The sequence below is a fragment of the Ambystoma mexicanum genome, chromosome 8 (genome assembly GCF_040938575.1).
Source record: "Ambystoma mexicanum isolate Mex_15411 chromosome 8, UKY_AmexF1_1, whole genome shotgun sequence".
In the NCBI taxonomy this organism is placed as follows: domain Eukaryota; kingdom Metazoa; phylum Chordata; class Amphibia; order Caudata; family Ambystomatidae; genus Ambystoma; species Ambystoma mexicanum.
In genome coordinates this window covers 1,193,828,189-1,193,851,047 of record NC_090929.1, presented here as the reverse complement: position 1 = coordinate 1,193,851,047, position 22,859 = coordinate 1,193,828,189, and the positions used below count along the sequence as shown (strand labels likewise).

At 44.6% G+C, this 22,859-nt stretch overlaps 1 protein-coding gene across 2 annotated transcripts in view; it reads left to right on the top strand.

Moving 5' to 3' along the window:
• PAPSS2 (3'-phosphoadenosine 5'-phosphosulfate synthase 2) overlaps positions 1 to 22,859 on the top strand; it is a 321,644-nt gene that overhangs the window by 202,016 nt on the left and 96,769 nt on the right. Inside the window, exons 5-9 of one of the 2 annotated variants that reach the window (XM_069611291.1) lie at positions 487 to 605; positions 2,482 to 2,595; positions 8,098 to 8,209; positions 10,992 to 11,036; positions 17,391 to 17,596. In XM_069611291.1, coding sequence (XP_069467392.1) covers positions 487 to 605; positions 2,482 to 2,595; positions 8,098 to 8,209; positions 10,992 to 11,036; positions 17,391 to 17,596 — 596 coding nt within the window. The remainder of the gene's footprint in view (positions 1 to 486; positions 606 to 2,481; positions 2,596 to 8,097; positions 8,210 to 10,991; positions 11,037 to 17,390; positions 17,597 to 22,859) is intronic. The other variant, XM_069611292.1, reaches the window with a different exon arrangement.

Below are 22,859 nucleotides of genomic sequence, written 5' to 3'. Positions count from 1 at the left end.
AGAAGGCACTGGGGCACTAGGAGAAGAAATAACTGTCAATGTGGGTCCTCTTAATTAAGTTAGATGGTTGCTTTAGACAACTGACCACGAGCATTGAGTGAAATCCACCTCTTCATTCGAAACACTTGTTTTAGGACTCCCATTTCTGTTTCTCTTTTGCCAACGATACTTCCATGAAGTATTTTAAGAGTAAAAATACCTTTTAAATTTGCCATTGTTATCAGGTAACATTTCTGAGCATTTCAATACTATATTTTGGTGCCATTTAACAAGCCACATCAACTTTTTTTCAAACACATGTTTCGATGAAAACATACTAGGTGCCCAGGTTAGCTTTATCACTTCAGAGGGTTAAACTGGCAGCACATTTGTAGCCCATTGGTACATGGTGGTGTTCAACCCGCGCCACCAAAGCTGTGTGTCTAGCTCCGATACCTCGAGTGTAGGCTGTACATGACCAGTTGTGCGGCGTTTGCCCATCTGCAGGATTCACTGGCATCGATGCGCTGTACGAGAAGCCGGAGTCCCCAGAGATGGTATTGAAGACAAACCTCCATTCCGTTTCCGAGTGCATCCAGCAGGTGGTGGAGCTTCTTCAGGAGCAGGTACCCATTGCGTAGCTTACAGAGGGAGCCTTCTTTCTGCTCTCTCCTTCCACATTGTTGATGTGGAACTAAAGGGTTATTTTGTGTACAACTAAGAAGGAGGGGTCAGAAGGAGTCATGGAGGAGGTGGCCATTGGTGATTGGGTTTGGGAGGACGGAGGAAGTGAGGACAGGAAGGCGGGAGGGGGTGGGGCTTAGGCACACCTTTCAGACGGGCACGTGCAAGGAAGCGGGTAAGAGGGAAGTGAAGGAGAGAGCCCAAGCTTCACTGAATATATGCAGCACCTGTGAATTCTGCTTTGCCTAATAAAGAGGTTTGCTACTTTGGTGGCTTTCATTCACTAATCTGATGAGATGAAGTCATGTTCCTGCTTTTGAGAACACGACAGTTTGTAGAGATTACCAGAGCTTTGGTTCACCTTTTGGGACAGGAAGTCATAAAACTCCAGGCATAAACATGTGAATGTCGTTTCATGTTTTTGGAAGTCAAAAAACGTTTGTGCTTAAAGTCTTGGGAGAAAATGACTTCTGTGGCAAACAAAATGTGAGTCAATATTTGGGAAAGTAGACAGATAGGGCCTGATTCACAGAGCGTTTTCCTATGGGCTAGCACCATTATAAAACGCTTCTGTGAATCAGGCCCATAGAGTTGTCCTGTCTTATGTTCTTCAAGTATGAGTGCAAAACTCAACGCAACGTAGAAATTGGATCTGAAAAAGTTCCAAACTTGCCATTGGGAATTGAGAGAGGGATTATTTAACATATTTCAAGAGAACAAAACGCACTCAGAATGTTTATGAAAAATCCTTCTAGGCTCCAGAACTGGAAGTCATATTTTCAACACTGTTCAGTGACCTCTTTGACTTTCTGGGTCTTATTTTTTAGACGTTTGGAGGTTTTTTCAGGACCTACAACTTTCAAAAATTGCTAAACTGATGCACTGGCAATTACCATTAATATACCTGCCTGTACCTCATAGACCATCATCCCCTCGCACCCCTGGATGCTAATTGATACCAGCAAAGTTGAACTATAATTGACAATCCTGTCTGTTCCTCATAGACCTCTATCTCGCGGCTTCTATTACCGAAATTCAGCTACCATCAGCATGCCTGTCTGTCCCTCATAGACCATCACATCCCTCCCCACCCCCGCTGTTATCACTGAAATTTAGCTACCATCAGCATGTCTATCTGTCCCTCATAAACCATCACTGCCCACACACCACACACCCGCCCCGGCTGTTATTGCCGAAATTCAACTGCCATTAATATTTGTATTTGTATTTATTTATTTATAACGCGCAAACCAGCAGGCCCGGAGGCATCAGGGCGCAATATGCCTGTCTGTTCCTCATAGACCATTATCCCCACCTCTGTCTGTGATCACCGAAGTTCAGTCACTATTAACATGCTTGTCTGCTTCTCACAGACCATCACCCCCGCCCCCCCCGCTGCTATCAGCGAAGTTCAGCCACCATTAACATATCTGTCTGTTCCTCATAGGCCACCATCCCCATCTGCGATCACTGAGGTGGTTCAGCCATCATTGACATGACTATCTGTTCCTCAGACCATCACCGCCCGCACCACCCAACCTGGCTGGTATTACCAAAGGTCACTCACCATTGACATGCCTGTCTGTCCCTCATAGACCATCACACCCCTCCCAACCCCTCGCTGGTATCACCAAAGTTCAACGACCATTAACATGCCTATCTGTTCCTCATAGACCATCATCCCCATCTGCGATCACTGAGGTTCAGCCACCATTGACATGACTCTCTGTTCCTCAGACCATCACCGCCCGCACCAGTCAAACCGGCTGCTATTACCGAAGTTCAGTCACCATTAACATGCCTCTCTGTTCCTCATAGACTATCATCCCTCCGGCTGCTGTCACTGAGGTTCAGGAGCTATTTGTACCTGAAAGCAAGCTGGATGCCGTACGAATGGAAGCTGCTAAACTGCCCGCATTGACAATTACAAAGGTAGGCTGCTTTCAAGATTCTCTGAATACTAGCAGACAGTGTGGTTTTAAGAAGCGTGAAAGAGGCTGCAGTCTCAAATACTGCCCGATGATATGACACTTTCATCCTGTGCCACGATCCTGGGTTTTGAACATGCTACATGCCACTTAGAGGCTGCTCCTGAGCACACAGGTGTTTAAAGCAATGTTTCTAAAGGAAATAGGCCCTTCCCTGTTTTTACTGCGTATTCCCATAAGCATTTCAAAGTAGTCATTGTACGTAGTGCATTGCCGTGGTATGTCATGTTTGCTGTGCATTAGAGAGAACATCGGGGGCAATAAGTCAGCCTGTGGGGCATGGAAGACTCCCCAGGGATAGTTTGAAGCCCTTCCATTTATTCTTTTGGTGTGGGTGTCTGCTAAAGGGAGACATTGACAGTGACAAGAGCAAAATGTGGGGCCTCGTTAAGGAAACTTTGCTCCAGTACAAACCTGTTCTTTCAATACATGTTTGCACCAGCACCGAGTTTGCCCTTGTGTTAATATCGTTCCGTAAAGATTGCCCTTGATTCACAAAGCATTTTCCAATGTGATGCACCCTTTGAAAAACGCTTTGTGAATCAGGGCCATTGAAAGAATCGGTTTGCACTGGACTATGTCAAACCTTGCCCTGGTGCATAAATGTGTTCGCCAGTACACATCTGCACGAGGGCAGTTTTTGCCATAGGGCTAAACCCATGCAAAATTGCACTAGCACTGGTGCAAAGTTTTTGTAATGAGGCCTTGAGCACCTATCAACACCCAATCCGCCTACAAACCTTAATTATCTGCAGAAGCGCATCCTTCTACTGCTATTCAGAAGCTCATCCTTCAACACATGCCATGCTCCGCCTACAAACCTTACCGATGTGCAGAAGCTCATCCTCCAACACTTGCCATGCTCCGCCTACAAACCATGCTGATCAACAGAAGCGCATCCTTCAACACTTGCCATGCTCCGCCTACAAACCATGCTGATCAACAGAAGCACATCCTTCAACACTTGGCAGGCTCCGCCTACAAACCATACTGATCAACAGAAGCGCATCCTTCAACACTTGCCATGCTCCGCCTACAAACCATACTGATCAACAGAAGCGCATCCTTCAACACTTGCCATGCTCCGCCTACAAACCTTACTGATCTACAGAAGCGCATCCATCAACACTTGCCATGCTCCGCCTACAAACCATACTGATCAACAGAAGCGCATCCTTCAACACTTGCCATGCTCCGCCTACAAACCTTACTGATCTACAGAAGCGCATCCATCAACACTTGCCATGCTCCGCCTACAAACCTTACTGATCTACAGAAGCGCATCCATCAACACTTGCCATGCTCTGCCTACAAACCTTACTGATCTGCAGAAGCGCATCCTTCAACACTTGCCATGCTCTGCCTACAAACCTTATTGATCTACAGAAGCGCATCCTTCAACACTTGCCAGGCTCCGCCTACAAACCATACTGATCAACAGAAGCGCATCCTTCAACACTTGCCATGCTCCGCCTACAAACCATACTGATCAACAGAAGCGCATCCTTCAACACTTGCCATGCTCCGCCTACAAACCTTACTGATCTGCAGAAGCACATCCTCCAACACTTGCCAGGCTCCGCCTACAAACCTTACCGATATGCAGAAGAACATCCTTCAACACTTGCCATGCTCTGCCTACAACCCTTACTGATCTACAGAAGGGCATCTTTCAACACTTACCATGCTCCGTCTACAAACCTTACTGATCTGCAGAAGCGCATCCTTCAACACCTGCCATGCTCTGCCTACAAACCTTATTGATCTACAGAAGCGCATCCATCAACACTTGCCATGCTCCGCCTACAAACTTTACTGATCTACAGAAGCACATCCTCCAACACTTGCCATGCTCCGCCTACAAACCTTACTGATCTGCAGAAGCGCATCCTCCAACACTTGCCGTGCTCCACCTACAAACCTTACTGATCTACAGAAGCGCATCCTCCAACACTTGCCATGCTACGCCTACAAACCTTACTGATCTACAGAAGCGCATCCTCCAAAACTTGCCATGCTCCGCCTACAAACTTTACTGATCTACAGAAGCACATCCTCCAACACTTGCCATGCTCCGCCTACAAACCTTACTGATCTACAGAAGGGCATCTTTCAACACTTACCATGCTCCGCCTACAAACCTTACTGATCTACAGAAGCGCATCCTCCAACACTTGCCATGCTCAGCCTACAAACTTTACTGATCTACAGAAGCACATCCTCCAACACTTGCCATGCTCCGCCTACAAACCTTACTGATCAACACTTGCCATGCTTAAACAATGTAGCACAGAATTGAAACTTCCCACTCCGCAAGTGCACACTGAGGCAAGAATTAAAAATTCTCACACACTGAGGACTATGTAAACATAACAAATATATACTCATTGCGATCTCACCTTCCTGGATGGAATTCACCAAGAAAACACATTTGCTAATGTATGCTTCTTGAAAGGCCTCATAAAGCAAGTGCGCATGGGAAGAATGCTGGTGAAAGGTCGGACACAATAGCTTTTTTACAAAGATTTTTTTTCTCCAATTAATACAAAATATATACACACTTAAGGGCCAAATTCATGGAATTTTTTGCACGGGTCAAAGTGGCTTTGTACTGCTGAAAATTGACTTTGCACTGCCGACACAAACCCTGATTCATGGAACTGTGGAATGTGTATTTTCGCTGTGCAAAGTCTGTGCAAAGTCATTTTGTACTGCAAAAATGACTATGCACTAAGTTTGCACGGACTTTGCACTGCAAAAAAACACTTTGCACATTTCCATGAATCGGGGTTTGTGTTGGCAGTGCAAAGTCACTTTTCAACCGTGCAAAAAATTCCATTAATCGGGCCCTAACACATTAGTTTCCAAAATGTTAAAAAAAGATAGTACAAAAAAGAAATTGCATCTCTTTAAAAAGAATAATGACCATCTGGTACTGTATTTACTGTTGAGTGCACATGAATGAAATGAGTGAGATGAGTGTTCAGAAAAAGAAGAGAAGATATGGCAGGAATTTAAAAAGTGAAGAAACTAAAGAATATATAAAAGAAGGGGTTGGAATGGGAATGGATTTTAGGTCACAACAGACATGGCTTCTGGCAAAGGGATATGGGGGTAGAATAAAGCAAAAATGTGGTTACATGGCTATCCCTCAACCTAGTAACAGGAGGAGTTGTGATGCAGGGTTGCGAAAAGGGGAATCTTTGTGGATGAGAAAGTCACATAAGAAATACCGTTTAAAAAAGATAAAAATAAACAGGGATGAAAAAAAATCACGTGCAATGAAGCAGGGAGATGAGCAAGGAATACAGGTACAATACATACTGAAGAGACTGATTCATGCACCAAACAGTTTTAAAAAAAACAGGACTTTTAGCGAACGTGACATTAGTAGAAATAAACCCTCAAAACAGACAATTTTAACACAGGTTTTTAAGGATTAAGATATTCGAAGGAGTAAACCAGCCCTTGCAAAATATGTCCAGTAGAATTAATCAAAATCCACCAGTACCTCTACCTTGAACCCAATCTCACCACGCGCCCTAACTAACACCTATGCTGCCAACCCCTAAGATCAATCGTGTGGCGTGGCTGTATGGCAATATATTACACTAACAAACTTACGATGCATTTGGCAACCAAATATTGCATCTTCCAAAACCTACCTTTTCATCAAAAGTGTATGCATGTTACAGCCACATATACAAATTGACAAAGTGTAAGGCCATCTACTGGAAGTGTTACAGTTCCGACAGGATTAATAGAAAAAAATTGAAAAACAATGATGCATGAGTCAAATTAGTACCCGGCACGCGCGGCGCAATGGGAAAAGAGCGTGGTGATTGGCTCATTTGCGAGCCATACCACACGGTATTCCCTTGTACGCCGTGCGTGCCGGTACTCTGTTCCCGGCGAGGGGCATGGCAGCCCCTCAGCCAATGAGAAGGCTCGAAACGGGGCAATCCCTGCTCCGAGCCTCCCCATGGCTGGAGGCTTCCTTCGTCCCCCGCCGGGGACTCAGGTATGACATTTTTATTTTTTTCCCCTTTCCCCTTTCCTCCCTCCTCCCACCCCACCCCACTTAACTTCTATCCCGCGGTCTCCGGCGGGGGACGATGGAAACCTCCAGCCATGTGGAGACTCAGAGTTGGGACATCCCCGCTCTAAGCCTCCACACAGCTGGAGGCTTCCATCGTCCCCCGTCGGAGAACGCGGTACGTTTTATTTATTTTTTCTTCCTTCCTCTTTCCCTCCCTTCCGCCCTCCCAACCCCACTTACCTTCTTTTTTCTTCTGGTCTTGGGAGCGAATGCGCTGGGAACACTTCTGTTCCCAGCGCGTCCGCTCCCGATGGCCGGCATGGAAAGGGAAAACGGACTGCGTTTTCCCTTTCCCGGCAGGCATTATTATTATTTTTATTTTCTTTCTGTTTCGAAACGCGCGAAACAGAAAAAAATGCCATTAATACCCCAGTCTAACGGGCCGGGGTACTAATGGCAATAAGACCCTCTGTGGCGGGCCAATACAGCCCATGGTAATGCCCCCGGGGCTTCGTTAAGTAACTACGATCCCGGGGGCATTACCTGGGCCGGTATTGGCCCGCCGCCTCGGGCCTTATTGCCATATTACAGAGAATAGGCACTTGGTGGGTTTGTCATTTTTAAGCACTGAAAGGACGAATTGTGGTTAGTTTGTGCATGCAAAGTAAAAGTAAATTTTCAATCCTTAGCAGGTGAGGAGCAGTCAATTAATTATTTGACTGCTCTTCTGGGGAGAATCGATCACTGATTCTATGAACCATATGTGTTAATTTCTATAAGACTATTTGATCAGCTACACATTTGAACATTCTGATGGGTGAGCAATGCTTTCATTTATATAAGCAAGAAATAAAGCCAATGGATATCTTTTTGTGGTTGCCACATGTTATTGAAGTAGGGGTGCGCTTTGCAGCATTAAGTATAAGTCTTCATCCTGAAATCAATCCGTAATTTAGTTGGAGTTATAGCAACGCGTTCCTCAACCCCGAAATGTGTGTTAAATTGTGATAAATCCTGTGTAACCTGTAACTCGTCCTGAGGAAGGACTTAAAAAACTATTGTGTGTGTCAGAACCATATGTAGATATTTAAGAAATGTATGCTTTCTTAAATTCATTCGTTATTTGGTTGTCAAATGTAATGATAGTTTGTCACGGCACTATATTGCAGCCCACCCATACCATCTTCTATTACTTCCCTTTGTAAAAACACTGAAGAAGCAGGTGTTTGCCCTTTCACTGCCCACTGTGTCAGTCGTTGAGCGTAATGTACTCCTGTATCTATTGTAAATGGCACTCGCTTAATGTGGAAACAGGTATGGTAAGACTTGTGTCCCGCCATTGAGCGGCATAGATTAAGCAATGTACATTCATTATCAATTTAGAGATGTTGTTTGCTTTTTTTCCAGCTGGATCTGCAGTGGGTTCAGGTCCTGAGCGAGGGCTGGGCCACACCACTCAAGGGCTTCATGCGGGAGAAAGAGTACCTCCAAGTTCTCCATTTTGACATCCTGATGGAAGGTAGGATTGTTTCTTTTGTTCCCATTCCCTAAACACTTGCGGGTAGGCCGTGTGAAAACCGACGCGCACTCAAGCGCAGTCCCTGGACATTGTCGCCGGGAACAGGTTGTGTGTCAAACGATCCTGTTCTTGCAGAACATGATATTTGAGTAGCATTCTTCTCCTTTGTAGCATGCAATTGCACGCCCAGTATTGTTGACCTTTGTATTTCTGGATTATGGATGTTTTCATGAAAGTGATATCCTGTCAGGTACTCACATTGCTTTTACACACGCAAATTCTTCTTCGGTTTTGTTAACTCCCTGTAGTTGCAAGGCTAACCGGTGGATAAGGTTACAGTACGTGACACAGATGCACACATGATTTTGAAACAGCTGTTCGGATATATCTTTATAGTCTGTTATAGGTATTCATCCATGGGTTCGATGAAATCTTTCCTTTTCTTCCCTGGTATGTCCATCGAGAAGCATCTACAAGGTTGACTAGAAACATCATATCTGTCTTTCAGTGTGAGGCACAACTAAATAGCAAATGTGTCTTTGAGTGCGGACACCCCCCCCCCCCCAAAAGACACTGGGCCTCATTACGAGTCCGGCGGTAACCGAGGCAGTAAAACCGCCTGGTTACCGCCGGACTCGTATTACCATTCCGCCTCCGTGACTCCCGGAAATACCAGGGCATTACGACCCTGGTGTCCCAGGAATTCCGGAGGCGGAATTCGGTAAATCCCCATTCCCAATGGGAATGGGGACGGGGAAACACAGGCACCATCTCGTGATGGTGCTGGTGTTTCCACGTCCGGCTGCCGGTGGGCAGGGTTAAACCCGCCAGGTCAGACCTTGCAGAAGTCGGGATCGGGAGGTCAGGAATTAACAGTGGCGGCGGGTTTACCGCCACTGTTATTTATGGACCGCTCGACCTGTAATGAGGCCCACTGTCTGCTATTACCATACATTTAAGTGGCTGTGCTGGTGTAAGCATTGTTAAAGCCGGATTTAAAAGAAATGATAATACTAATCAATAATTTAATCATGGAAAGGATTCAGGGACAGTTTCATTTTTAGTAGATACCTATGCTCATCCTCATGTTTTTATTTATTACAATTAGCTGTGACAAAACAGATTTTTTCAGGTGGAAGACATCAGGATTCGATTTGGCTAGTGGAGATCCTTAACCTAGCCTAGCCTTAGCCTAGCCTTAGCTGAGATCCTTCAGGCAGTGAATGAAAAACCTGTCACTTGTTTGTCCTGAAGTGTGTTTTTTCATTTCAGCCTGATGCTCTCATTAAAAATGATGGGGGATTCACAGGGCTGTTCTCACTCTATTGATGAGTTGTAACGCTAGCCTTCCGAAGACACTAGGCACACTTGCCCATTCCAAATAGTGAACAGAAATACAATGTCAAATACATGGTTGTCGCCTGAAATGCAAAATCTAAGGTGAACACAGGGGGCACTGCATGAGTTATGTTCGCTGATCTCACCGAATGCTGCATGCATAATGAACGCTACACAATGCCATTTAGAGAACCAAGGAGGCTGACTATATTAACATGGTAGAGACCCCTAAGAATCACTCTGGGGTATTATTGGACGGCCAGAGAGGAAAGGCAATACCTGCTGGTTATTTAGAAACTCTATATGACTCTCTAGAAATGTGTACAATAATTGGATATTTCTTCATTGACGAAGTTAAACCCATTCAGAGTAAAATGGAGTCTGCACATGTATACAAGGTAGACTCGACACCTGAAACCCACCTTAGCACACACATTCTGGCCTCGTGCTACATCTTAATAGTGGCTACATTCTGAACATAATGTGAAAACTGTACTCCACTGCTGCCCCATTAGACCACAGTCTGACAACGATAACAAAATGGGGTTCATTTGTCTGCTCAAGACATTGGAAGAGTAAGTAATCAACTTCACTTCAATCTTGCCTGGTCCTCCTCCACTGTGAGGTCCCCCATGGTTCATTTCTGTCCCCATAGATGTCTTAGGGAATTTGTATGGTCATGAGGATTAGGGTTTCTTATGAATACAGGTGACACTCAGGTATACAACCAAGTGACAGGGAAAAGTGAAAGGCACGGACATATATTGCCTCGCACTGTAAGATAAAAAAAATGGGTTACGCGTCAATGGCACTACATTTGAAAACCCTGTGGTTGTAAGAAATACCAAACTCATCAAACCTGCTTCAGTGAAAGTGATCAGATATCTCGGGGTGTCATATGATAATATTTAAGTTTTCACTAGCCAGATATGACCTTGGAGAAAAATACTGAGTACCACATTAGATTAAGAAGCTCCTGCTAGCCCCATCCAATAGAAATCCCCTTCTTCTGGTAGCTGTTTACTCCTGTCTGCATAATTGCAACTTGCTATACTTAGGTCTCCCTGAAAAGATTTTAAATATACTGCATAAAGTACAGAATCACATATCATGGATTATAAAACAATTAAACTGAACTTTGAAGTTATTTTGTATCCAGGATACTGCTATAAAGGAAAGCGAGATTAGGGAAAATGAAGCACAACGCTTTGATCTACCACCTCTGACCAGGGCCAATTCACCATCATTTCTACTTTTTTAGAACATGTTAAAGGTTGGCATTGTTCCTGCAGCTGTGAGGGTTTTTTCCTTAGATACTCCAGGAAGAAGGGAGAATTAATGCTATGTAATTTAATTATTTGTGCTTATTAACTCACAACCTGTGGTTTGCTTTCAGGCGTTCTTTCAATTCTCTGTAAGTAACTCGCTGATAACTTTTTCTCAGAAAAATCATCCATAAAAACAGACACACCACTTCAAATGTCCGGTGGTGAGTCCACATTATCTTTTGGCTTCCTAATAATATTTTTGGAGTAATTCCTCTTACTTTTCTATTCCCTGTTGCATCACCTTGTGCCCTGTTTACTAAGAATGTTCTTCCAGTTGACTTAAAACGGGAGAAAGCCTTACTAAATAGTTCATATATAATTCTCGATGAGCATGATCTCGAATATATCTCAATATAGAAATTGGACATTGCTTACAACAAGCTCCCAATGTAAGCTTGAAAATGAGGCTTGTGCATAATATCAGCTCCTCAGAAAAGCAGATCCAAATCAATCCTCAATTTGAAGAGAGATTTGATTGATTAATGGTATTCGAGATGGTGCTGTTAACTGTTTTAGGGTGGCATAAACCACAGAAATGTTCCGACATTACCTCCTTAAACCCTCAATCTTACCCTGGATAAGCCCTAAAATGTGGGCAATTAGTCACAACTCAATCAGTTAAACACTCGGACCAGAGTTTTAATTAACCCTGATCAAGTAATTCCTTGGAAAATCCTAATTTGTCATCTATAACTCATTTTGATATTTGATTGGATCATTGGTTTTCCAATCCATATAAAACATGCAATGAATGTATTAGTCATCTGATTGGCTGTTTAATTAAACCTACTTTTTTGCATAGTATGAAAGTTTATGTAATTATCACTGTCTTTTGTTCTTACATTTTAATGTTAACACATAAATGTCCAATGATATTCATAATTAGTATTAAGTCAAGTTAATGTTTTCAACTTCATTTACTTTAATGCTTTGGTATCTGTTTCCAAATTAAATTATATATTTGATTCTATTCCCCTATTGCTTACATATAAATATGTATTTTTTATTTAATAGACATATTTTGTAGCTCACAATATTTGCTAGAATAAGCAACATACTAGCACCTATCTCTCCTCAATTCCCCAATGTGTCAATTATTAACCGTGGGTGTTTTTGCCACTTGAAGTGTATGCTCAAAGTTCGAACAAATGCAAACTATAGCATCTCTAAGTTACATTGCTCAAAAATCATTTTACTATGGTGTTATTTTAGATATTTAAAAATACATACGGAGGACTTCTTTGTATCAGGTGGGATTCATCCCTGTGAACTTCAGCACCTTTATGCATTATGCAGTGACTTATGAGCTATCTATATAGCCTGGATTTGATAAAGGCAGCTCTGCCGAAACACGTGTCATCCACAAAGGCTCTAACATCACAAAAATAAACAGGAATTGATTAATCATCACTACTTGCCATTCCATTATTTCTCGGCGCACTATCAAGGGATAGCTCAACACAACCATTATAAGTTTTAGGAATGGCCCTTCCTAGAATCTCCACGTAAAATTCAATTCCTACAGATGTTTCTCATTAATATTCATTGTGGATATTGTGAAAATATTACTAGAAATATACTATTTGGTGGGTTAACAAGCCTGTCAGTATACAAATGTAACACTTCAAGCCAAAATAACATTAGATATGAAACGTTGGGGGAATTCTTTGTAGCTGGACGAAAAGTACTGTTTGTACTCAATTCCTCCCACAGGGCCATCACCTTCTTCTCCATTAGCAGATAGCTGTTGGTTTCATGGTAGAGGCGGGGAAGGGTGTCCGATCAAAGGGTCGACTACAAAGGGTCGAATGGTCAAAGGATCGACACCAAAGGACCGAAAACAAAAGGATCAATTTTTTTTTATAAATTACATTTTTTGGAGGGTTTTCGTTTATGGGAAAAAAGTGGTTTTTACTACAAAAAACGGGGGTTGGGTGGGGGACCCCCCCCCCCCCAAAAAAAGAAATGTAAAAAAAAAAATAATAATAATATTTTCGATCCTTTTGTTTTCGGTCCTTTGGTGTCGACCCTTTGACCATTCGATCCTTTGGTTGTCGATCCTTTGAGCTACAACTGCAGGGAAGGCTATCCACAATAAGGAAATGTGCATTTCATGCACCTTCTTGTGCAGACAATTCTTCTGAATACCAGCTGAAAGCAGCTCTAGGAATTAAACATATTTTGATAATTGATCAATGAGGTCTTAACATAGACTGTGTGTAAAGGAAGTATATGATAAAGTAAAGTAACAGTGATGCTCGATAGCCCGAATCCAAGACAGTGCCCTATTATTGTGCTGCTTTCAGAGACCTGGTGCTGACGGAGAAGATGGTGAGTAGATGTCTGGAGTTATCGGAGCATGACATGCAGAGCAACAATTGGTGCAAGATAAAGACACAAGTTGTGATGGATTCTGAACAAGTTTGAAAGAACACATTGCTTCATTATTTGCATTTCTCCTGAGCTTAGTGTTGGAAAATATAATAAAATTGAACAAGGATCATGAAGAAAATGCCTAATGACAATGTAGGGGTTACATTGATATGTCTAGTGTACACAGACAAAACACTCTACCAGTATAGGTCAGCCCAATGCAAAACACTTTGCAAGCAACTTCTCAATGAAATACAAAACTGTTCAGAAAGCCAATTGTCCACTCATTCATCCCAAAGGTTCTTCCACAGCCTGCTCTTTCCTCCCTCGAAACTACTTTCAATGTTTATATCACCCTTCAGACCATCCAACACCTGGGTATGCTTGGACATTTCTCCCCAATTGCCCCAGTTCCCCCTTCAGACCATCCAACACCTGGGTATGCTTGCACATTTCTCCCCAATCGCCCCAGTTCCCAATGCCAATCTCTTGCATTCTCGGATTCAATCAACTATAGTTCTCGTAAAGATAGCCAATGACATCTGCCAAGTGCCAGGCTTTCAACTGTGCACAGCAAAGACCACACCTCCCTCCTCCCATTCTCTTCCCTGCCAACCGCTTTGGCAGTTTCCTTCCAAATGCACTGCACTCAGAGAGCCATCACCCAGAACTCCAACTCCATAATCGATGCTCACCACAATCATTTTGCCTTATTCCTCCTTCCGTTTGACCTCTCCCCACCCTTAATTTCATCAACCACGGGAGATTCTTTATGATCATGCTGTGCCTAGCCATCACTGGCAATGCACTCTACATGCAGCTTCTCCACCCATGCAGATGATTCTTCCTTATGCTTCTACCCACCGAACTACCAGTGAGCCTTTCCCTAGGTCCGATTCTTGGCTCCCTCCTGAACTTGTTCCACAATTCTTTCAGTAACCTATGCTCATGCAGCTTCTTTAGCCACCTGCTTGCAATGACTTCCAAATCTACTCCTTCTCCTCCCTACAAACCCCCCAGATGTGCACAGCTACTTCTTCTTCCTCCAGCTGATAATGTGTGATCATGTGGTTTCTAAGTCTGACCCCACCAAGACCTTTTCTTCCATTTTACACCCCAAAATAAGTGATCTTTTTACCCTTGCCTCATTCCCGCTTCCATTGTTTCCATTTCCTAGAGCAGAGGTCTGCACCCTTTCGCTCTCCAGCTGTCTTAGACTGCAACTCCCATCAGCCCTAGCCAACATAGTCAATGGTGAGGGATCATGGGAGTAACACTTTAAAACAACTGGAGAGCCCCAGGTTGCAGACCCCTGTCCTATAGGTTATCAGTGGGATGTTACTTAATTGCCTATACCACAAACTCTTCTGCCGCCTTACAAAACATCTGGAGGACATCTGGAGAACCACAGATTGAAGACCTCTACCATAGCGTTCCATGTGTTAATATCCCCGCAAATATATCGCGATACAAATATATTGACAAATTTTTGCAACGATATTGAGCCATGGACCCTAAGGGGGACACCCCCGCAACCCCTGCATTATTTTTAAATGTGCGGGGGACACCCCCACCACCCCTGCTCCCACAAAATTTACCTCCCTCCAAAAATATCGCCTGTGGTGAGACAAACGACCATATGTACGACGATATTTTGGTGGGGGTAATATGTAGGGATACCTACCATAGTCCATTAAAGCAGTAGTTAAAGGGATACTCTAGTAAAAAATTTTATTTCAAAAATAGATAGGCCACATTAAAAAAAAAATACTAGCATCCTCCGTTTTAAAACTTCCTATGTAAAATTTTGAGATATTTAAGCTCAAAAGCAAGCACAAGGCAAGCACAAGGGCACCGCCATTTTGTGAAATGGAGGCCCTCCTGTGCTGGCTTTTGCGGCACTAATGAAAGAAAAGCCAGCCAGCTGTAGTAAACAAAGTCTACCGCTGGGTGGCTTTCCCTTCATTAGTGCCGGGACTCGGAGGACGCGGACCGGAGACCAGAGCAGGAAAGCTGCAGCTGAATCTCGGTAGGTGCTATTTATTTTTTTTACAAAAAATAAGCACTAGCTGCGTTTTTTTTTCTAAGTTTTCCGGGCTGGAGGAGCCCGGAAAACTTAGAAATAAAACCGCAGCTTTAAAAACGTTGTATTTATGTTTGTGGTCGCTTTTGAAGCGACCGCAAACATAAATACAACGTTATTGTGTTGGAAAACGCTGCGGTTTTAAAACCGCAGCGTTTTCCAACACAACCGTGTTGTGTCTGCCTGAATCTGCTTTTCCATTTGGGGCTCTCGGGCTCCCGGAGCCCGAGAGCCCCAAATGGAAAAGCAGATTCAGGCAGACACAACGCGGCATTGCAGAAAACAACCGTGTTGTGTCTGCCTGAATCTGCTTTTCCATTTGGGGCTCTCGGGCTCCCCACGGGAGCCCGAGAGCCCCAAATGGAAAAGCAGATTCAGGCAGACACAACGCGGCATTGCAGAAAACAACCGCGTTGTGTCTGCCTGAATCTGCTTTTCCATTTGGAGCTCTCGGGAGCCCGAGAGCCCCAAATGGAAAAGCAGATTCAGGCAGACACAACGCGGCATTGCAGAAAACAACCGCGTTGTGTCTGCCTGAATCTGCTTTTCCATTTGGGGCTCTCGGGCTCCCCCAGGAGCCCGAGAGCCCCAAATGGAAAAGAAGATTCAGGCAGACAACGTAGCATTTCCCATTTGGGGCTCTCGGGCTCCCCACGGGGAGCCCGAGAGCCCCAAATGGGAAATCAGCTGCAGGTAGAAACACTACGCGGCATGTAAACATAACCGCGTGTGTTTCTGCCTGCTGTGGCTTTCACTTTGGGTCTCCGGTGCTCCTGGGAGCACCGGAGACCCAAAGTGATAGCCACAGCAGGCAGAAACACACGCAGTTGTGTTGTAAAACGCTGCGGTTTTTCGTTCCAAGTTTCTCAGGCTCCTCCGAGCCGGAGGAGCCTGAGAAACTTGGAACGAAAAACCGCAGCGTTTTCCAACACAATAACGTTGTATTTATGTTTGCGGTCGCTTCAAAAGCGACCGCAAACATAAATACAACGTTTTTAAAGCTGCGGTTTTATTTCTAAGTTTTCCGGGCTCCTCCAGCCCGGAAAACTTAGAAAAAAAACCGCAGATAGTGCTTATTTTTTGTAAAAAAAATAAATAGCACTTACCGAGATTCAGCTGCAGCTTTCCTGCTCTGGTCTCCGGTCCGCGTCCTCCGAGTCCCGGCACTAATGAAGGGAAAGCCACCCAGCGGTAGACTTTGTTTACTACAGCTGGCTGGCTTTTCCTTCATTAGTGCCGCAAAAGCAAAAGCCAGCACAGGAGGGCCTCCATTTCACAAAATGGCGGCCCCCCCTGTGCTTGCTTTTTCGAATTTTGAGCTTGAATAGCTCAAAATTTTACATAGGAAGTTTTAAAACGGAGGATGCTAGTATTTTTTTTTTAATGTGGCCTATCTATTTTTGAAATAAAATGTTTTACTAGAGTATCCCTTTAAAGATATATTAGGAGTGCAGTGTGTTCTTTTAGAAAGGTGTTGTACAAGAGGCATTCATTGCTAAGTAATCATGGACAGCAAGTAATCCAATCACAGTCTCCGTTCCAAAAAATGTATTATTTTCCAACTGTAAATATATCCTAAAAATATGCAGTCCCCTGAGCCCCCTCCCAAATGCTCTATAAAATAAGTAAGTATTTTCATGTCAAGTCACAATCACATCACATTTCCAAAAACTGCATGGCATCATCAAAAATGATTTGGTGACTGCTGAAATATCTCGCAGGTGTCTTGACATGCCTAGCACAGTCTCTCTCTAGATATCATCAGTCGCAAACAGAAATCCATAAATGTTCCTTTTTTAATGCCAGTTTCATTATTGTGAAATATTTCTTGATAGATCAAGATGGAGAAATTGCAAGGCCTCCCTTGTGGATGGGGTGTTAGGTTCTTAACCCTCTCCATATTTTGCAGATTAATGTTGAATTCACTGACTCTGGCTCCATGAAAGCACGCTGATTATAAATCGGCTCCTGAATTAGTGCTCTTCCGCACTCTCAGTGTAGTGTTCTAGCACTCCATGTTTGATCGGGAAAGATGTGTAACTGCAAGTTCTTCCTGCAGGTGGCGTCATAAGCCAGAGCATTCCCATTGTGCTTCCACTTTCCACGGAGGATAAGACGCGACTGGAACATTCTGCAGAGTTTGCTCTTGAATATGAGGGACGCAGAGTGGCCATTCTCAGCAACCCAGAGTTCTTTGAACACCGGAAGGAGGAGCGCTGCTGTCGAGTTTGGGGAACCACCACGACGAAACATCCTCACATAAAAGTAGGTGAACTGTGTTGGGCGGCAACTGCAGAGATGGTTTGTCTTTCAACGCAGCATGTTGTGTTCTGAGTTTATTTAAACTTTTCAATTTTACAAATTAGCCACAAATTATCAAATCGAATTCCACATGAAAATTTCGTACGAAGCTACACCGGAAAATTTCAGGAAAGGCAAAGGAACACCATAATTATTTCTTAGGAACACACGCATTGATTATCCAACTGCCTTTAATACTTTGTTTCGAGTAGGTCAAGATGTAAGAGTGCAAGGAGAGACAGGCATTCTCGTGAAAACTTTAAACAATGAAAGGTTTATTACGAAGCATCTTATTAACTAGAAGATTATATTAAATAGCATTTCCCATTGCCAGGCACAGAATGGTTCTAGTTAAAAATAAAATGCTGGATAATAAAGTTTTTAAGCTGGTTAATCGAAGGACTGGGTGTTAGTGTGCTGGTAGACAGAGCAAAAGGCCAGGAAGCTTTGTCATGCTCTGGCCCAGCGCTCTCAGACCCAGATAACTGGCCCTCAGTTTTATTTGGCATATATGAGGATCTGGCATCATTGGGTTACATTCAACAGATAAATATTTGAAGACAAGAACTCTGATGCCAGTTTAGTGCTAAAAGTCGGCCTAACTTCTCTGTGCATTTGTCCAAGAGCAGGTTCTTTCTTTGACTCTACCGTAGTCTCCCATCCTTTTCCCACCTCCATTTCCTTACACCTATATCTCATATACAGCATGTTTCACTGAACCAATCAATACCATTAGCTCAAGGGATGGGTAACCCTCAGATATTCTTCAATGAAGGCAGAAAGTTACTATGATATAAATCCAGACCCATATTTACATCCAGATTGAGCCAAAGGTCCCCTGAAACTCCTTTTGTGGGTTGCTCCTTTCTCCCAAAGCCTTGCATAATCAAGACGCTTTCGATTTGATACAAACTCAATTATTTTTCCTGCGGGAGGAGGGTCGTCAATTAACCATTCCTTAAAAATCGTTTGCAACTAGTAGTACTATTTTTATTATCCTGGTGTTTAGGCTTCAAAACGTTTTTGCATTTCTTACATGTCTCAGAAGGTAGTAATAGTCAAGGTCTGTTTTTCTGCAAGTATTTCCAGTGAAAGAATGTCTTTCGATTTTATGCAATTAAAGCCAGTCATGGGTTCCAAATGGGTATTGCATACTGGAAATAGAGTGCCACCAGACAGGACAATTCTTTCTTTGGTGGTGTTTTTGTTGAAAGCGAATAGCTTTCATCAATTTTTTGAACATGTTTTATTTCTTCTAATGCTCCTTAAGGGTACCCTATTGAAAGCCCAGGCAACATATGTCCTGAATGTGCCGAGAGCGAGGCCACATATGCCACGAATGGGCCGAGGTATTAGACACCAGATTCAATCAATCAATCACTTTATTTCAACTTCATAATAGTACATGAAGAATAAATATACCACATTATCATATCCTAACAAAATAATTAAGTTTTGCCATTACCTAAAAACAGCTAAAATTTAAAAACAATGAATAGATTATGTGTAGATTAATTCTACCTTTACCAGTTCTCGATAGCTAATTATTGGCTCAGTCCTTATCTAAGTCACCCAACACTGACAGTACTATTAGCTTTGCCAAGATTCACTTTTTAAACGGTGCCCAAAGACTTGGAAAGGAATTTGTCATATGTGTAATGTAATGTAATTGCCATTTGTGTAGTGCCTTTTCCCATTGGTGTGGTCTCAAAGCGCTTTGGGTGAACACCCTTGGGGGACCGAAGTCCATGTATGGGAAATTTGTCAGAGGAGTTTAGAATGCGTGTGTGCATTTTGTCCAATATGAAGGTAGGTAGGGGTAGCCAAGTCCCTGCTAGCAACACATGCCGAGCTGCCATGTGGACGGGTGCTGCAAGGTAGTCTGCAGAGTATGCAAGAGCAGGAGATTCATTATGTGTGCATCTGGACCGAATTCTTGTCGCGGGGGATAGCTGCATACTTATGGCAGAGGTGGTGTGCGATGTGTCTTAGAGTAGCATTTGATACCAGAGGCATGCAGGTGGGTAGATGTGCTTTTGGCTATTTTGCATAAGCATGTAGTGTGATACATACCCATTTGTCCTGGCCAGTTTCTTGGTTTCGTAGATGCAGCTGAATTTAGAAGGAGCAAATTCAAAACGTGTGGCTAAATTCTACACAGTCACTATACTCAGAGGAGCTACCTATAACGAAGTTGCTATACTCAAAAGAATGCAAATAAATATAACACTGGCTATACTCAAAATGCAGCAAAGTATAAGACAGACGTTATACTCAAAATGAATGCAGCTAAATATAACTAAGAAATGCAGCTAAATATGCCACAGTGGCTGTACTAAAAATGCAGCTAGATGGAACACAGTGGTTATACATAAAGGTGGTTAAATATACTACAGTGGATGTACTAAAAAATGCTGCGAAGTATGACATAATGGCTATACTCAAAATGCAGCTAAATATGATGTACTCAAAAATGCAGCAAAATATGAAATAATGGCTGTACTAAAAAAATGCAACTAAATACAACACAGTAGCTACACAGAGAAATGTTGCAAAATATATAACAGTGGCTATACTAAAATACAGCTAGATGTAGCACAGTGGTTATACTTAAATGCAGCTAAATATGATACAGTGGACGTACTAAAAAAATGCAGCTAATTATCACACAGATGCAATACTCAAGATGCAGCTAAATATGATGCACTCAAACAAACAGCTAAATATAAGACAGTGGGCCTCATTCCGAGGTTTGCGGTAAGTATGGGTTTTTACCGGCATGGCGGAAAGACCGAGTCGGTCTGGTACGACGTCGCAATTTACAGGCCATTCCGACTTCGCGGGCACAAGCTTTCCGCCATGCCGGTAAATCCCCTAGCGGCATAGCGCTAAAGGGCCCGTAAAACCCCTTAGCGGCATGAAGCGAAACGGTCATTACAACACCGCCACCGAAGCTCCACTGTCCGTTATTAGCGGTGACCGTAATTTACGGTATCCGTAAATTCCGGTCACCGCTAATTAACGGATACGGAAATTACGTCATCGCACAGGAACGGGAAGGAGCGCGGCGGCCATCTTTAAAAACACAATCCACTGCCATCCTCTTAATACAGTACCCGGAGGTATATTCCGACCCTCAAAAAAGCCATCAGTGACCAGTATCATGCCAAAAGCACTGAAGAAAGGTGCCACCCGCATCAGGAAGGAGCGTTTCACGCAGGACGAGCTCCAGGTCCTGGTGGACACCCTGCACGCAAATGCTGAGACAGTATTCAGCAGCGACATGCGTAGGCTGACCATTGCCAGGAAGAAGGAGATCTGGGACATGGTGGCACAGAGGGTGAGCGCCGTAGGGAACACCCCCCGTACGACGAGGGACTGCAGGAAACGGTGGGATGACCTCCGTCTCAGGGTGCGGGCCATCCTATCGGCCAACCGAACACAGGCCCTGGAGACAGGAGGAGGCCCAGCTTCTCCAATCAAGATGATGCCCTAGGAGCAAACCTGCGCGGACATGATGGGCACTGAAGCCATAGAGGGGGTCGGTGAGATGGAGTGCGGTGCCCCGTCATCCGCAGATGGAGGTGAGTGTCATGAGTGAAGATAGTAAATGCATTCCCAATGTAAGGCACCGCCAAGGGCTGGGCAAGCAGTCACATCGCATATGGGAACCCTCCCCCCATCAAATCATGCCGTCACAAGTAAGACCCAGGCTGATGCCAGGTGCAAGGCTCCAACCCATATTGGCCAGAGCACACAAAGAGGCAGTCAATGTGAGTCAGCACAGTACTCCACCAACATGAGTGACCCAGACACCTGCATGCATTTACCGTCCAAGCCCAGATCACTGTCCCACTCCCAACCCAAATGTCAACAAAACGCTGCAATCCCATTGTCATACCATAGGCTTGAAGAAATGCTGACCCCCAAATCATAGCTCATGCCATCTCTCTCTTCCCCCCCACAGGCAGCGGCCATGAAAGTGAGGGCCAGGAAGCCACACAGCCCTGTACCTCCAGGGGCACAGCCAGGGGACAGCGTAAACCTGCAGGAAGGAAGAAGGCACAGGCAACACCACCTGCACCAGCAACCCCCATGGAGGCTGCACAACCCACACCCACACCCCTACCCATGCCTGCACTGCCGACGGAGACATGCCGCACGGTGCACTCAGAGGAGTCCAGTGTGGCAGGGGAGAATGCTGCCATGTGCCTCCCCGAAAAGCCAGATAGCCGAACATCAATTCCTGTATCCGACGTGGAGGAGCCCCATGACATCGTGCACAGCCCAGACACCCCATCCTACAGTCAAGTTGCACACAGCGACTCCGGGGAGAGTGACACCCCAGGCCTCACAGGCCAAGGAGCACCACCTGCCAGTCCTGGATCCACCTCCCCGGCAGAAAGCCCCGAAAGGGTTGCAGGCTCAACACCACGGCTGCCTAGCACATCTGCCACACCGGCCATGGATGGATTGCACTCCCAGCGCCTCACGGGCCTGATTGAGGACTTCATCCGGGACAACCGTGAATCCAGGTCGGAGTGGCACAATGACCTGCAGGCCCTGGGCGAAGTCATCACTGCCAACACAAACCGGCTCTGTGAGGTGCTGGGCCGGATCGCTGATGCCCTGGAGGCAGCACCCCCCAGACCACAGCCCCAGTGGGAGTGCCCACCCTCACAGTGCTCCTCCACGCAGACCAGCCCTGTCCGTCGGTCAATGCGCACACTCCGCCGGCAGAACATGGATACCCCTTGCTCTGGAAGCACACAATGACCATACTGCCACACACAAGTGGCCTATGTTGCACTGATGGGACTATTGTGGGGGTGTTGTGGGGGGAGGGGGAGGTGGGTGAGGGTGTGTGTGGGAGTTGGGGGGGAGGGGGAGGGGGGTGAGGGTGTGTGTGGGAGTTGGGGGGGAGGGGGAGGGGGGGATGGTGTGTGTGGGAGTTGGGGGGGAGGGGGAGGGGGGTGAGGGTGGTGGTTTTGTTGTACACGTTCCTACATAAATGTTGAATACACTGGTTGTTCATTCCCAAAAAACAGAGTGGACATTGCTCATTTTGCTTGTGTCTTTTGATGTCGCACATTGCATGGTGTACATGTATCCCCACACCCAGTGCCCAATGTCCTCTCACCCTCACACCCTCAGCTGACTTGTGAATCAGAAATATTGTCCAATCAATGATTGACGCACTGAACGTCCCTCCTGTGCATTGGCACCG